The sequence below is a fragment of the Myotis lucifugus genome, unplaced genomic scaffold, assembly GCF_000147115.1.
Source record: "Myotis lucifugus unplaced genomic scaffold, Myoluc2.0 scaffold_268, whole genome shotgun sequence".
In the NCBI taxonomy this organism is placed as follows: Eukaryota; Metazoa; Chordata; class Mammalia; order Chiroptera; family Vespertilionidae; genus Myotis; species Myotis lucifugus.
This window is the reverse complement of record NW_005871316.1, coordinates 1,259,109-1,276,228: the sequence shown is the minus strand read 5'-3', so window position 1 is coordinate 1,276,228 and position 17,120 is coordinate 1,259,109. Positions and strand designations below refer to the sequence as shown.

At 39.4% G+C, this 17,120-nt stretch overlaps 1 protein-coding gene across 1 annotated transcript in view; it reads left to right on the top strand.

Annotated features, from left to right (window-relative positions):
• The first annotated feature begins 14,186 nt into the window (after positions 1 to 14,186).
• Positions 14,187 to 17,120, top strand: part of MIA2 (melanoma inhibitory activity 2) — a 127,288-nt gene continuing 124,354 nt past the window's right edge. The window contains exons 1-2 of the mRNA XM_014464787.2: positions 14,187 to 14,491; positions 16,510 to 16,643. Coding sequence (XP_014320273.1) covers positions 14,377 to 14,491; positions 16,510 to 16,643 — 249 coding nt within the window. The 5' untranslated portion in view covers positions 14,187 to 14,376. The remainder of the gene's footprint in view (positions 14,492 to 16,509; positions 16,644 to 17,120) is intronic.

The window sequence follows — 17,120 nt, the reverse complement described above, 5'->3', positions numbered from 1 at the left end:
AATTAGTGTTTATGATAAGTTTAGAAGCTGAAGAGGAACAGGATTAATGAGTAAGGACAAATTAGTTTGGAGCTCAGTAAATTAGCAAAAGCATCTAATTTGGTGTTTAGAAAAGATCTTATTTACCCTTAAGATGCAAGGTTTGTACTGCCACAGAAATTAGAAGATTCTTTAGTCTTCAGTGAACTGTCCAATCCAGGGCTCATCTATGTACTGTTTCTAGAACTGGTAAGCACACGTATACTTTAGAAATTTGGACTAAGCAAGTCAAAATAAGTTGAACAAGCTTATAAGTTAAAAAATTGGCAAATTTAAAAGGAAAGGTGTTAGTGATAACATGGTACAGTAATAATGAGTCAGTGCTGTCAGAATAATAAGTCATTAAAAGTTTTTAGCCTTGGCCAGTTTGCTTCAGCAGTCAGAGCATTGGTTAGGGAGGCAACCAATCGATATGTCTCTCATGTCGATGTTTCTCTCCCCCTGCCTCCCATCTCCCACTCCCAAGTAATCAATGGGAAAAATATCCTCAGGTGAGGATTAAGAAAAAGTTTGGGGGTTCAATCACTTAAAATGAGTTTTTAAAAAATCATTACTGAAATTGAAAAAAGCCCTACCCACTTTCCCTTGAGATAATGCCATTAAAGTGTTTAGCCCAGGAAAAAAGTCAGCTATTTACATGGTTGGACCTTCCTACTCTAATAAACCAATGGGGATGGTTAGTAAAAGTGAAAATTTTGCCCTAGCCAGTTTGGCCCCGTGGATAGAGTGTCCTCGGGTTTGATTCTGGTCAAAGGCATGTACCTCACTTGGAGGCTCATTCCCCGGTCCCAGTTGGGGGCGACCAGTTGAGACACATCGATGTTTCTGTCTCCCCCTCCCTTTCACTCTCAAAATCAATGGAAAAATATTCTCTGGTGAGGATTAACAACAAAAGTCAGAAAATTGTTTACACTTTTTCTCACCTAGCATGATCTTTTCTAAAAAAATATGATTATTGAAATAATTATAACTGCTTGCCATGGCCATTTGAGTACCCTGTTTACATTTGTAATAATCACTACTTGGCCCTAGCCGGTTTGCTCAGTAGATAGAGCGTCAGCTGCGGACTGAAGGTTCCTGGGTTTGATTTCAGCCCAGGGCACATGCCCGAGTTGTAGGCTCAATCCCCCGTAGGGGGCATGCAGAATGTAGCTGATCAAATCTCATCAGTGTTTCCCTCTCCCTTCCTCTCTGAAATCAATGAAGAAATATATATTTTTAAAAATCACTACTTGCCTTCACTGCCCTTTTCTTGCTTTATTTCCTTCCATAACATTTAGCATTATGTTGTAGTTATATCATGCTTTGGTTTATTATCTGCTTCCTATTAGAATGCAAGCTCCAAAGGCAATACTATCACAAATGAATTATGACAGGTCAGTGTGGTTTATGTGGTTCCATTCTACTTGTCTTTATAACTACAGTTGCCTCTCTTCCATTGTTTTAAACAATGACTTGAGATACATCAAGGAATGGCTGAAGCAGAGTAAACAAGGGAGAAAAGTTAAAAAAAAAAAAAAAAGTAGTCCAGCTTGTATAGGTCCTTCCAGGCCATTTAAGTCCTTTATCTTTTATCTATGGGAAATTATTAGAGGGTTTGAACAGGGGGGTAAAGTAATAGGATTTATGGACTCAATCAATCTGGCTGCTGTGCTGAGAAAGACTAAATGGGACCAAGGGCAGGAACAGAAATAGGGTAGTGCTATAATTAGACAAAATATAGTAACTTAGGCCAGAGTGGTAGCAGTGGAAGTGGTGATCGGATTCTGGATATACTTTGAAGATAGTCACCAAGTGATTTGCTGGTGGAATGTACATGGAATGAGAAGTCAAGGATGAAAGATTTTACCTGAGCAACTAGAAATGACTTGCCAATACCTGAGATGGGGAAAAAACTAGAATTAACAGGTTTGGGGATAGTGGAGGTCAGTGGCTCAGGAGCTTAGTTTGAGATTTCCTATTAGACACCCAAGTGAAGATGTGAAGTCAAAGAAGTTAGACATAACATTTTGGGTTCAGGAGATAGTTTTGTCCTGGAAATAATGAATTTGAGAGTTCTGAGCATGTCAATGGTAAGATCACTGAGGAGTGAGTGTAGATAGGTAAGAGATCAAATGACAGCCCTGGGCACCTCAGCTTTTAAGAGGACGGGGAGCAAAGAGGAACCAGTAAAAGAGAAGTGAACTGAGGTTGCTGAACCCAGTTTAACACCTGGTGTCGTTTGTCCGCTGCGAGCAAATGCAGTAACAGATTGTGCTTTGGAACAAGAGTGGGTCGGCGGCTGCTTACCACTCAGCTTTGTGTCAAAGTGTCAGGCCATGAAAAGCTGTGGCCCACCCCCTGGCAATGGGCAAGGAGACACGTGATTAGTGGTTGCTCTTACAGCAGTCAGGGGTGAACAGACAAGACAGTCCCTACTTAATTCATCCTAGCTTGATGCCTGTATTGCTGGTCAGAGCTGTTTCATGCCTGGGGCATAAAAAAAAAGCGAAGGAAAAGTAATGACAATTATATCCCAGGGTCTCAATATGTTCCAAATAGAAATACTAATTAATTCTTGTTAATGAGGTTAACTGAGAGTTATGTCCCCCCATTTAGAAAAGGCTGCTTAATCCAGAGATAATGTGGAATAGATAATATTAGTTGATATAATAGTGGATACCCTTTGGTGTCTTCATCAGAAGTATCACGATCTTCAATGTTGAAGTGAATAGGGACATCATTAACATGCTTCTTAAGTGTATAACTAGAAAGGGAATTTGTTATCCCTAAGTCAACCAAAATAATCACAATATTCAGATAAATACAGAAACTTCCAAAATAGTATGGCTGTGAAGTATCGCCTTCATCACATTGTAGGAGATAAAGAAATAAACAAAACATAATCCTACATGACTCAGGAAAAAAATCATAACCTGTCAACTTCTCTGACTAGCCAGGATGACATCCTGCCACATTCTTCTGGGATCTCAACTAGCAACTTTGACCTACAAAAGCTTATATCAGTAAAAATTGCCCTGGATACAATGATTTGAAAAGTAAAACATTACTTAGTGTAGGAAATACATATTTAAGAAGATGGTTCTTTGAAGTCTTGTTAAAATGAAAAATGTAGGCTCCTATAGGGCATAAATGGTAAATAGTGTTGAAGATACTTTCTTGAGAAAATGTAAAATAAACTCTTGAAGTAATAGAAATACAAAATGCTTAGGGCATTTGTTGTTGATTGCCTCCTATGAAGCTATGGTGAGCCCAAGTCATGGTTACACCTGAAGGTGAAATTATGGATGTATTTAGTAATATGATTTTAGTGAATTTAGTGGATTAATTCTCGGCAAAGCTTGGAAAGCACCTCCTCAAATGATTTCTTGTTTTCACCAGTAGCAGTAAGTACATTGTTAATATATATATTTTTAAATATATTTTTATTGATTTCAGAGAGGAAGGGAGGGGGCGAGATAGATAGATAGATAGATAGATAGATAGATAGATAGATAGATAGATAGATAGATCAAAGATGAGAATGAATCATTGATTGGCTGCCTCCTGCACGCCCCCTACTGGGGATTGAGCCCCCAACCTCGGCATGTGCCCTTGACCGGAATCAAACCTGGGACCCTTCAATCCGCAGGCCAACGCTCTATCCACTGAGCCAAACCGGCTAGGGCTTGATGAGTCTTTTAATTGATTTTTTTTGCATTTATTTTTATATACTCAGTGTCAAATTTGTGTGCTTGATCTAATCCTTGAATAATGCTAAAAAAATTGTCACAAGAGACATCTGCTTGTTTAAGCATTCTTAGCTTTGAACTGGTAGAAGGCTCAAAGGTAATCATTATTGGAGTTTTCTTATAAAGATGAAAAGATATATTTTGCTTTCAGTGACCTAATATATTTCTATCCTGCTAAAGGATAAATGAACCTCATGAATAGAACTGGTAAAGTTAAGAATTCTCCACATAATTCAGATAAAATAATTTTTTGGCTTAAATGTTAACTTTAAAATGACTTTGAACTATCCTTTTTGGTACAGTGGTAATGGATACATGACTATGTATCAGAACCCATAGAACAGTATGCATCAAAGGGTTAATTTTACTGACTGCAATTTTTTTTTCATTGATTTTTTTACAGAGAGGAGGGGAGAGGGATAGAGAGTTAGAAACATCGATGAGAGAGAAACATCGATCAGCTGCCTCCTGCACACCCCCTACTGGGGATGTGCCCGCAACCAAGGTCCATACATGCCCTTGACTGGATCGAACCTGGGACCCTTCAGTCCGCAGGCTGACACTCTATCCACTGAGCCAAACCAGTTAGGGCTGACTGCAATTTTTTGTTGTTGTTAATCCTCACATGATATTTTTTCCATTGCTTTTCAGAGAGAGTGGAAGGAGGGGAGAAAAGGGGCAAGAAACATCCATGTGAGAAAGACACATCCACTGGTTGCCTCCCCCACATACCCTGACTGGGGGCAGGGAGTGAATCAAAACCCAAGTACATGCCCTTGACCAGGAACTGAACCTATGGCCCTTCAGTTCTTGGGCCAACGCTCTAACCAGTTGAGCAACACTTGCCAGGCCCTGACTGCAAAATTTTAAATATCAACTTGGATGGCAGGGGAGCCCAAGTTGGAAGTAGGCTATGGCAAATCTAACTGTATTACAAACTGTATGACATAGGACACTGAAGGGGGTGGGGAAGAAAGGAGCTGACCTAAATAACTTTGTAAACAAGTGTTTTGATTAGATATAAGGCAGTAGACAAAAAGAGCTGTAAACAAACATTTAACCCAATTGGTCAATTGGTTTATCACAGGGTATGTGTTATCAATCTTGTTTTTTAAAAAATATGTTTTTATTGATTTTAGAGAGAGAGGAAGGGAGATGGAGAAAAAGAAACATTGATCGACTGCCTCCTGCATGCACCTATTGGGGATCAAGCCCACAACTCTGGCATGTGCCCTGACTGGGAATCAAACCGGCAACCTTTTGGTGAATGGGAAAACGCTCAACCAACTAAGCCACATTGGCCAGGGCTGGGTTATCAATTTTGAAACTACATTACATGTATCCTGGGGTTGAACAAACAAGTAAATGTACTGTAGATAAAAAGCCAGGTTTTGCCTGACCGGTGTAGCTCAGTGTTGAGTGTTGACTTGTGAACCATGAGGTCACAGTTAAATCCCTGGTCAGGGCATATGTTCAGGTTGTGGACTTGATCCCTGGTGGGGGGTGTGCAGGAGGCAGCCAATCAATGATTCTCTCTCATCATGGATGTTTCTATCTCTCCCTTCCTTCCTCTCTAAAATCAATAAAAAAATATGTTTTTTTAAAATCTAGGTTTCTTACTATTGGATAACTTACTGTTGAGTTTTTTGATATTCCTCCCTCCAGGACATGGAACTAAATTCCCCTCTTTTTAAAGTGTGTGGAACTTGGTATCTTTCTTTAAATGAATAGCAAATAGGTACTTGACATTAGAGACACTTGGTAGACATCAACTTAACCAAGTAATCAATATTAACAATACCAGTTATTAGACATATTGATATCATATGTATCCACTGACAGGCTCTGATGAGCAGGGCACGCCACTCTGACAATATTCTTTCCTCCAAATCTATAACCTTGGTCTAATCATGAGAAAGCATCAGACAAACCCAAACTGAGGGACATTCAGAAGCATCAAGATCATGAAAGTCAAGGAAGAGATAAGAAACTGTCCCAGAAGGTTGTCATAGAAGATTGAGAAGATGTGACAATGTATCAGAAAAAGGACATTAGTTGGAAAACTAGGGAAATATCGATGTGAGAGAAACACATCGATTGGTTGCCTCCTGCACAGGCCCTGACCAGGGTCCGGGCCGGGGAGGAGCCTGCAACCGAGTCATGTGTCTGGAATCCAACCCGGGACTCTTTGGTCCACAGGCTGTTCAACGCTCTGTCCATGGAGCCAACCTGGCTAGGGCAATTTTTTTTCTTAAAGAAGCTTGGGGGCTTGTCATACTTAGGGTCACGGACACCAAAAGAAGCAAGGAGGAAAAGATACAGAAATGGGGAGAGGACAGCAGGGGGGAGTGAAGGAAGAGGATTTTGGACGGGATTATGTAAGAGTATATAAAATTGACTAATATGGGCTCTTAAAAGACATTCAGGCTATTGATGATTGTTAGTATTCTATACTGTTGGTCATTAATTTGCTTGTATATGGAAACTTATCAAGCATCCTCTATGGTATTTGGGAATTCAAAGGCTTTATAGCTTTGCTTGCTGGATATTTAGAGTTTTACTGCTGCTACTAATATCAACCCAATAACAAAGATTTATATGGGATCCAATTCTTTTTGTCAGAATTCTTTTTACAGAAGAGAATATTTAATTAAAACCAGCTACTGAATTTCTTTTTGAAATGAGAGAGCAGTTGAGCTAACACAGCTGAAGATAGACTTTCATTTAGTTATGAGGCATGAAGAGTCTTGCTCTTGAAATCAATTCATGTATTCAACCATGCATGCATTCTTTTTCATTCAATAAAAAGCTATTGAGTGATGCACTTATTAAGTATTTAACCCAAGAGAATTGGAGAATAAGGATTTAGCAAAGCAAAAAAAAAGTGAAATTATATGATAAAAACACAAATAATGTCATTCCCTTGCTTAAAACTTTCTATGGTTTCCCATTGCACTTAGAATAAAACTTATATTTCATTTCCACAGCCAAAAGTCCCTGCATAATTGGACCTCTGTCTTCATCTATTTTATGTCCTGCCACTCTCCATCTGCCTTTAGGTTTCTTGATTATATCTGTTAAGTTAGTTTCCACCTTAAAGCCTTGTTTCTGACATCTTGGAATGCATCCAATATGCCTACTTTGTTTTTTCTTTAAATCTTTGAAAATCAAACTTCAGACAATGAAGTATGACCTCATTAATTCTTCCTTCTGTACAGAATGTTCTGCCTTCCTACTCCCTGATATTAAGTCTGATGTCCCTTTCCAGAGATGCCTTAACTGACAAGTTTATCTGAATAGACACATCACCATAATAACTTATCACCACCTGCAGTTACCTTGTTCATTTATTTGTCTGCTTGTTCTTATCTGTCTCCCTTCAGTAGCATGCAAGGTCCATGAGAGCAAGGACTTTGTCCCGTTCACTCCTATAGCTCCAGTCCCTAGAATAGTGTCTGACACATCATGCATGGGCAGTCAATAAATGATACCTATCTTGAAAGATGACATTTGCATTTGAAATATTAAGCTCACTGGTTCAAAGCTGGTGCTCAGAAAACATTAAATTTCTTTCTTTCTCATTGATTAAATTAATAAATTCAGTCCCCTGATCAGCAAATGTTACATACATATCATCTTGTATGTAGGGGATGTTACCTACTATTATTAAAAAACATATACTAGTAGTAAACGCCCAGCTGGTGTGGCTCAGTAGTTGAGCATCGAACCATGAACCAGGAAGTCATGGTTCGATTCTGGGTTAGGGCACATACCCGGGTTTCAGGCTAGATCCCCAGTAGGGGGCATGCTGGAGGCGGCCAATTGATGATTCTCTCTCATCATTGTTGTTTTTATCTTACCCTTTCCCTTCCTCTCTGAAATCAATAAAAATATATATTTTTAAAATCCCATATAGTAAAGGAGTAATGACAGTGTGTGGGGTATTCTCTTCATTCCTCCCAATCCACTCTCCACTCTCTGCCGTGCTGGTATGTCCCCAGAACACAGGTGTTTAGGACTTCAAAGTGTTCCCTTATTCTCTGGCATCTGGCTGGGCTTGATCAGGAGGTACCATCAGGATATGGGCAAGTAGAAGGGTAAGATTCTCTTGACTGAGTTCCTGTACAGAAGCCTTTATGTTCCTGTTAGACAGTCCTTTTCTGTAGTTCTCTGCAGGTAGTAGTCACCGTTTCTTCATGCCTGGGGATCTTACATCTCCTGTTGGTTTCCCTTAACCCTGCCAACACCTTTATAAATAGCCTCTCATTAAAATCTCAGTCATTGAGGAATGACATCCTTCAAAATGGAATACCCAACTGTTTCCTGGTACACCTCTGACTGATATTGACAGAATAAGAAGTGGGCAGAATTAAAGCATGGCCTTTAGCAACACAAAAGCAACAGGAAAGAAGAGCCATGCCGTGACTAGCACAAAAGATGGGCCAACATGTGCACATTTTGTCATGTTCTCTTTTTGCACTGGTGGATCACTAGCTTCTGAGGTTGGTCCTCTAGAAGTAGATGCTGAGACAGAGTTTAAGGTTCAAGGGACCCTTATGAAAGGAATAGGGAGAAACCAGGATTGGGCAGAGGGAAAGGTGAACTGCAATGTAGGTTCCATAAAGCTCCAGTCAACCCAAAGGGGACTCTGGAGCGAGGAGTGCCTGTCAGAGTGTCCCACATTAGGCTGAAATGACCCTGCCTTTGTACTCCCTTGTCGTTTACTCACTAGATTCACTAAATCACCCAGAAGGGGCAATCTGGTAGGGAAGCTCTCTGCAGCTGAGGTAGACCTTGAAGTAGCTGGCAGCCAGAGGCTATCTGCTAACTGCACTTCCTGAAGCTGAGCAGAAAGTCTTGCCTTGAAGAGGGGATGTTGAGGGCCATTGTCCATGTCTTTCACACCAGTTTGAATCTCAAGCTCTCCTGGGCTTTGATTCCTTACTGTGCACATGTTTACCATGGGAACTGTTTTCAAGGCTCTGTTCTAGTGCCCTCTTCCTAGTTAAAAAAACAAAAACACAAGAAACCCTTGCTTTATCAGTTTAGCTAATCCCAATTACCTTCTAATAAAATTTACCTATTTTCTAAATTGCCAGCTGGTTGAAGGAAATATGTTTCCACTTTAGGAAACCTGAGGTATTAAGAGAGAAGATAGTCCTATATAGTGTCATTAAGTAACATCACTAAGCAGTAGAAGAGCAATATTCATGATTACGTCTTCATATTCTCATGGAAAGAGTTACTCTGCAATATTGAGTCTATGATACTGAACCTGTGTGTGGCTTTGATGATTCCTCCTTTAGCTTTATGTAGTAGATGTAGTAGGTAGTCTTACCTCCTGCATGGCATCTGAAGAATACCATATGCCTCCCAAATTGGCATTCCTGGCTGAATGTTACCATGAAATCTTCCTCAGCAGCAGTATTACATTTTAATATTAACCCAACAGTTGATCTGCAAAATGCATCAGCAATTAGGTAATATCTGGCTAAGTGAATATAACTATTTTTATAGTGAAAATTGATACTTCGGTTTCTTTAAACTAAATGCTCTTATCTCTTTCATGTACTAACCTCTTTATCTGGGTCTGTTAGAGACAGTTAACATTGCGCTACCACATTTTAAGATATCTTGTTAAATTAACTATAACTACAGGCCCAGGGCATGGATTCGTGCACCAGTGGGGTCCCTTGGCCTGGCCTGTGGGGATCAGCTGAAACTGGCAGTCTTACATCCCCTGAGGGATGTAGTAGTGCACAAAGCGGCAGGGGAGAAGCCCAAGCCCAGGCCAGGTGCTGCGCCACTCCCACTCATCCCGGCCCTGCTGCGCCTGCTGCCACCGCTCAGTAGGCTTGCTGCCAGTCCCCTGCAGTCTCTGAGTGCCTGTCCTAGGGGGATACCGACTCGCCCATGACCAAGAAGCGGCCGCCTGCTCACGCCCAGTCAGTCCCGATGCCAGTCCCAATCCTGGTCCTGGTCTGGATGGGGGAGGGGTGTACAGGGGAAATGTCCGTGGGCACTCATTGGTCAGTTGAACGGCGCTCCCAATGTGGGAGTGCGCTGACCACCAGGGGGAAGCTCCTGTGTTGAGCGTCTGCCCCCTGGTGGTCAGTGTGCATCATAGCTACAGGTTGAATGGTCAGTCACTAAGGCTTTTATATATACAGATAATAAAAGGGTAATATGCTGCCGAAACCGGTTTGGCTCAGTGGATGGAGCGTCAGCCTGTGGACTGAAGGGTCCCGGGTTCGATTCCGGTCAAGGGCATGTACCTGGGTTGCGGGCACATCCCCAGTAGGAGATGTGCAGGAGGCAGCTGATCGATGTTTCTCTCTCATCGATGTTTCTAGGTCTCTATCTCTCTCCCTTCCTCTCTGTAAAAAATCAATAAAATATATTTTTTTAAAAAGGGTAATATGCTAATTAGACTGGACATTTTCCGAACGTCATTCCGGACATCTTACCTGACGAAGCCGGGGCCAGGGGGAAGCCAGCCCGGGTCCCAGGGCCTGCGAGCAGCCTGGGGGAAGCCAGCTAGGGTCCTGGGTCCCTGCCAGCGGCCGGAGGAGGGAAGCCCAGGTACCGGGTGCCAGAGGGAAGCTGGAGCAGCAGCCAGAGGAAGGAAGGCCTACCCTTGCACAAATTTTCATGCATCGGGCCTCTAGTATTTAAATAATGATCTGAACATAAAATGAAATCATCGGAGTGCATTAGTAGCAAGAAAGTAGGAGCATTTCTACTAGAGCAAATCTCTCCAGGCTGGTGTCTCAGGCAAGGAATTTTCTCTTCTTTTTCTTGACTCAAATCTTCAGGCCAGCCCTAACCCGTTTGGCTCAGTGGATAGAGTGTTGACCTGTGGACTGAAAGGTCCCAGGTTCGATTCCGGTCAAGGGCACGTACCTTGGTTGTGGGCACATCCCCAGTAGGAGGTGTGCAGGAGGCAGCTGATTGATGTTTCTCTCTCATTGATGTTTCTAACTCTCTATCCTTCTCCCTTCCTCTCTGTAAAAAATCAATAAAATATATTTTTAAAAAATCTTCAGGCCAGTCAATAGACAAATTTAAATTTGTCTGGGTTCTTTTCTTCCTTTACTTAGAACATAATTAAATTAATTAGTTCAAAATTTAGCTATAATAGCTTTAATATTGAATACCAAAAAAGGTAGTATACATTTTTAGATATTCTCAATTTGATATTTATAAATCATGCCAATAATTCTGTGCCAAGTTTTTTAAAATATAATTTTATTGACTTTAGAGAGGAAGGGAGAGGGAGAGAGAGAAACATCAGTGATGAGAGAGAATCATTGATTGGCTGCCTCCTACACACCCCACACTAGGGATAGAGCCTGCAACCCAGGCATGTGCCCTTGACCAGAATTGAACTTGGGACCCTGCAGTCTGCAGGCTGACGCTCTATCCACTGAGCCAAACCAGCCAGGGCTGTGCCAAGTTTTGAAGCTGAAGAGCTCATCTTTCTTTAAATGTCTAGGACAACATAGTGTATAGATTTTTAAAAGCATTCAAGAAACCACCCTACACCTTTTTGTGAGTGTCCATGTGTACAGCTATGCAGTGCTCTGATTGCAAGCCAAATGATCCTCATATTAATGCTCTATTAGATTCTTTCTAATGATGTAAAATCTATCAGAGAGATTAGGCTTCCTTGTAATTACTGATTTTGGAAAACAAACAAACAAACATAAATCACATTTCCTGTTTGTAGGACTTTGAAAGTACAAGTCCTTCACTTTAGCTTGCTCTTATGCTGGATATTTGTCTTGTCAGGCACTAGAGGGGAGTGTGGTGTCATATAAGTGCTACATTCTGCAAGCCACACCCACCATGGGATGCCCAATCACTGGGAGAGGTACAGCAAAGAGAGGCTCAAAAAAATATTTTTTCAAGATTGAAATAGGACAACTGTGGTTTCCGGAAACCTATTGAAATCTAGTGTTTTATAGGGCTTTGATCCCTTATAAGCGACAATAACATTCAAATAACGATTTTCGTAGCTTTCTTGGTATTATAAAAGGATATGTGTTTACTGATTTTTTAAAAATTTTGTTTTATTGCTTAAAGTATTACAAAGAGTATTACATAGGTCTCCTTTTTTTTCCCACCTTGACCTTCCCCCGGCCTCCCCTACCCCCCAGTGTCTTGTGTCCATTGGTTATGCTTATATGCATTCATACAAGTCCTTCGGTTGATCTCTTACCTGCCTCCCCCCTCACCCTCCCCGGCCTTCCCGCTGTAGTTTGACAGTCTGTTCGATGCTGCTCTGCCTCTGTATCTATTTTTGTTCATCAGTTTATAATGGTCTTTTTTATCCATGAATGAGTGAGATCATGTGGTATTTTTCTTTCATTGACTGGCTTATTTCACTTAGCATAATGCTCTCCAGTTCCATCCATGCTGCTGCAAATGGTAAGAATTCCTTCTTTTTTATAGCAGTGTAATATTCCATTGTGTAGATGTACCATAGTTTTCTAATCCATTCATCAGCTGATGGGCATTTAGGCTGTTTCCAAATCTTAGCTATTGTAAATTGTGCTGCTATGAACACAGGGGTGCATATATCCTTTCTGATTGGTGTTTCTAGTTTGTTGGGGTATATTCCTAGAAGTGGGATTACTGAGTCAAATGGGAGTTCCATTTTTAGTTTTTTGAGGAAACTCCATACTGTTCTCCACAGTGGCTGCACCAGTCTGCATTCCCACCAGCAGTGCACGAGGGTTCCTTTTTCTCCCCATCCTCTCCAACACTTGTTTGTTGATTTGTTGATGATAGCCATTCTGACAGGTATGAGATGGTACTGCATTGTCCTTTTGATTTGCATCTCTCAGGTGATTAGTGACTTTGAGCATGTTTTCATATGTCTCTTGGCCTTTCTTCTGTCTTCTTTTGAAAAGTGTCTATTTAGGTCGTTGCCTATTTTTTTTATTGGATCGTTTATCTTCCTTTTGTTATGTTGTATGAGTTCCCTGTAAATTTTGGAGATTAAACCCTTATCGGTGATAACATTGGCAAATATGTTCTCCCATACAGTGGGCTTTCTTGTTGTTTTGTTGATGGTTTCGTTTGCTGTGCAAAAGCTTTTTATTTTGATGTAGTCCCATTTGTTTTTTTTCTCTTTAGTTTCCATTGCCCTATACTGATTTTTTTTTAAAGAAAGTAAAAAAATATAAAAAAGTACAAAGAAGAAAGTGAATACAACCTGAATCACAGTATATATTCTCATTGTATGAGGAAGGATTCTTTCAGACATCACATTCTTTTTCCACACATAGAAATAGGCATATAATTTTCAATACATGGAATAATACCGTACCTGCTGTTTCTGGAATAGTACTGCTGCAGATGAAGTAGACATCTTTCTGTGGCAGATGACTTGATTCTTGTTAGGAAATCCTAGTGGTTATGAGAAGGGGAAGTCATAATAGTTCCTGGGTTTAGGTTTCTTCTCTACTCAGTATGTGATGTTGGGCAAGTAATTTAACCCTTCTCTATGTACCTCAGTTTCTTCATATACAAAAATGGGGATAATAATATTACTTAGAGAGTTGGTGTGAGGATTAAATCAGATCATATATTTAAATGTCTAAGACAGTACCTGGAACATAATAAGTACTCATTATATTTTAACTATTATTCTTAACTAAATACAAGTTTCAACTTTATGGTAACACTAAAGGTTTTTTTATTTTTATTTTTTAAAATACATTTTTATTAATTTCAGGGAGGAAGGGAGAGGAGAGAGAGAAACATCAATGATGAAAGACAATCATTGATTGGCTGCCTCCTGCACGCCCGAGCCCCAGAAGCTGGGCATGTGTCCTAACCTGGAATTGAACCATGACCTCCTGGGCAGGGCTAAAGGTTTTTTAAAGAAATATGAAAGTGAAATATTTTTTCAAATAAGTCTCATCATTATTTTTCAAAACCATTTTTTAATTTATTAATTTTGAGAGAAAGAGAGAGAAACATCGATTTGTTGTTCCACTTATTTATGCATTCATAGATTCTTCTATGTACCTGACAGGGGATCAAACCCACAACCTCGGCCTATCGATCAAGAGGATGCTCTAAACAACTGAGCTGCCTGGTCAGGGCAAAACCATTTTTAACTAAATTATTACCTCTTCTACATCTAATACATACTTTCTCCATTGATTCTGATATTTGCATGCAGCAAATACTGTTTGTACTTATTGATCGATTTACCTGAGATTTTAACAGAAAAAAGTTAACTACCTTTTTGTGGAGGCCTGTTTTAAAAATGTTGAATGCAAGGTGCCTTTAAGTGAGACTGGTTTACATGGGCTACCTTGGTAAGACACAAGTCCAACTAGAAATCCCTGTTAATTATTAACCCCCTATGTATTATCTAGATACCTGACACTGCAGATTGAGAACAGAGAGTGTTTGTCTCTCAAGTTAAGCCTAAACACTGACAAAAAAATGTAGTTATCAAGGGATTAAAAATCCTAAACTTTTTCTTTGATATTTAGTAAAGAGAGTGGGGTATCTCCTGTTTTGGCTGGCATATGTACAGTCCAAGCAATTGGCGTAAACCTCATTTGGGATTCCTGCTTGTTTGAGCATGGCGGAGATTGGAGTTCACAGAATCCTCGTTTTGGTTATTTCTCTGACAAAGTGTCTGGAAGGCACAAAACTGCTGGCCAACTTTAAAAAATGTGCTGACGTGGAATGTGAAAGTAAGTTTTCTTTTCTTTTTTTTCCTTCTCTTCCTCTTAAACTGAGGCTCTGAAATGACATAAAATGTCATTGTAGACATAAAAGAAATCATTAATATCATTGAAAAATATTTTCAATTATAAAGCAGAGTTCAGTGAAAAAAAGAAATGCTGGAGCAAAGCATTTTGTGGTAGCTTTTATTGTAAATATACAAATGGGCAAAAATCAACCATTTATATAAATATATCAGAAAATTTGAAGATATTAATCCAGACCTCAAAAACAAACTAATGAGCATTTTTACTATTTTTTAGGATAAATATAATTTATTTACATTTAAAAAGATATCAAGCCATTTGTTGGATAGTTCTTTTTTTCTTCTCATGTTTTTAAAATATTTATCTTTATTATTGAAAGTATTACAGATGTCCCCCCTTCCCCCCCATGATGGATAGTTCTTGATTTATGAAGTTCTTATGGTTTTTAGTTTATATTTACAATCAGAATTTTCTGATTTTCATGAGTTTTATAAAAATGTTATTTCAGATCATTAGGATTAATTGTCTAAACTTTATCAAACAATAATTTGTGTTTGCTTATGTAAAAATACTGAAATCAGTATTAGAGTATATAATTTTACTTATATCCTTGAATATTAAGCATCCTCCATCTTCTACAAAGATAAATTAATCTTAGTTTACTGCGTAAGAGCCCAATTTATTCTTTGTTATTAGCATTCTGGTGCAAAATAAATTCCAGACAATAAAATGGTGATGTAGTTAAAAAAAAAAAAGGAATTCCATCCCAATATCATAATTGCTTTTCGTAAGTTCTATCTCTCCAGTATGTGAGAATTATTTCTGATTTGTAATATATAAATTAAAAATGGGAAATATTATTGGTGTAAACAGATATGTTATAAGTAAGTTTGTTTATGAATAAACATTTTCCTTAACCATTTGGATATGTACTTTAATATATGGAGAAGGTTTACTAGATGATATTTTATAATAGTAATAATCTTTCTTTCCCTTTTTACAACCTCAGTTTCCTTTGGGGGCAGACACAGAACCTGGAATGGGAACATTCAAATTCATAGTAATTTATAGTGTTATTTTACTTTAATTGCATAGCTTAATTAAAATTTTTTACATGTTAGTATACTTAGAATAGTTAATTTGGTAATATACATTATGTGTAAAATCTAGTATATATGATTATGATCATTCAGTTATTGAGGGCATATTATGTGCTGGGTCTGGTTGGGGGGTTGTATCTAAGAGGAATAAAATTAAATATAAGGTAAGTTTCTTAAGGTCCAGCAATTTTCATTCTACTGAATAGTGACAAGAAAGTAAATACTAATACCATATAAGGATAGTAAGTAATATTGAAGTTCAGAGAAGGGCAGAGTAAGCTAGGTAGGTTAAGGATGTGTCATAGAGGAAGTAGATATGAGTTCATCGTGAAGAAAAACTGAAAGGTTTCTAGGCTTAGGAAATAGAGGAAAGAGAAGCTCAGGATATGGCAGGTGGTTGTTACAGTGAAAGAACCTCGCTGCAAATCTCGTTCCACCATTTATCACCTGTGAGGCCAATTCTCTGATTCTTAAGTTTCATTTATTATACCTCATAGGTCTGTTTTGTGGATTTAACAAAATAAATATTTTAAAGAACTCATCAAAATGCCTTGAATATATAGGTACCAGGAAAAACACTATCTTTCCTTTCCCTATTCACTGGAGAAAGATGATGACACATTCCAGGGACAATGGACACCTTAGACTGACTGTAAAGCAGTAAGAGAAAGTCATTATACATAAGGAAGGAAGACCAGGTTGTGGAGAGCCTTTGATACTGAGCCAAAGAGTTTTGAATTGATTCTTTGTGCAATAGGAAGTCTATAGGTTTTGAGGCCATAAATGGTAAGAAGAAATTAGCATTTGGAAATACCCAGGATGGACTGGAGGAGGGCAAGATGGGAGGGAGAAATAACATTTTAATTTAAATTGTGTGTTTTTCTTTACTTGTCTATATAGCTCTAATAAGCAGAGTTTTAGCCATGAGAGATTACAGAGGACCTGACTGCCTATACCTGAACTTCACCAAGGGAGAAGAAATATCTGTTTATGTTAAACTTGCAGGAGAAAGGGAAGATTTGTGGGCAGGAAGTGTAAGTATCTAATCTTAAAAATTGAATGAAGAATAAATAGCCAGCTTACACAAGGTTGCCTGCCTTTCATCTCTAAAGGAAATATATATATATACTAGAAGCCCGGTGCACAAAAATTTGTGCACTGGTGGGGGGGGGGGGGTTCCTCAGCCCAACCTGTGCCCTCTCACAGTCTGGGACCCCTCGGGAGATAACCACCTGCTGGCTTAGGCCCACTCCCCTGGTGGCAGAAGGCACACCCAATCCCGTGGTGTCTGCCCCGTCTCCCCTGGGCACAAATGGCAGGCCCGGATCCCGCGCTGGGGTTTGCGGCTGCTCAGAAACGGGGTGGCGGCCGCCCCGCCCGCCCCCACCTGCAGAATGAAAATTAACCACCATCTTTGTTGGTGGGTTATTTTGATTTTAAACTGATTAAGGCAATGGGAGGTGTTGGGGAGGGAAGAGCGTTTTACTCAAGTTTTTCTATTATTTGAAGAA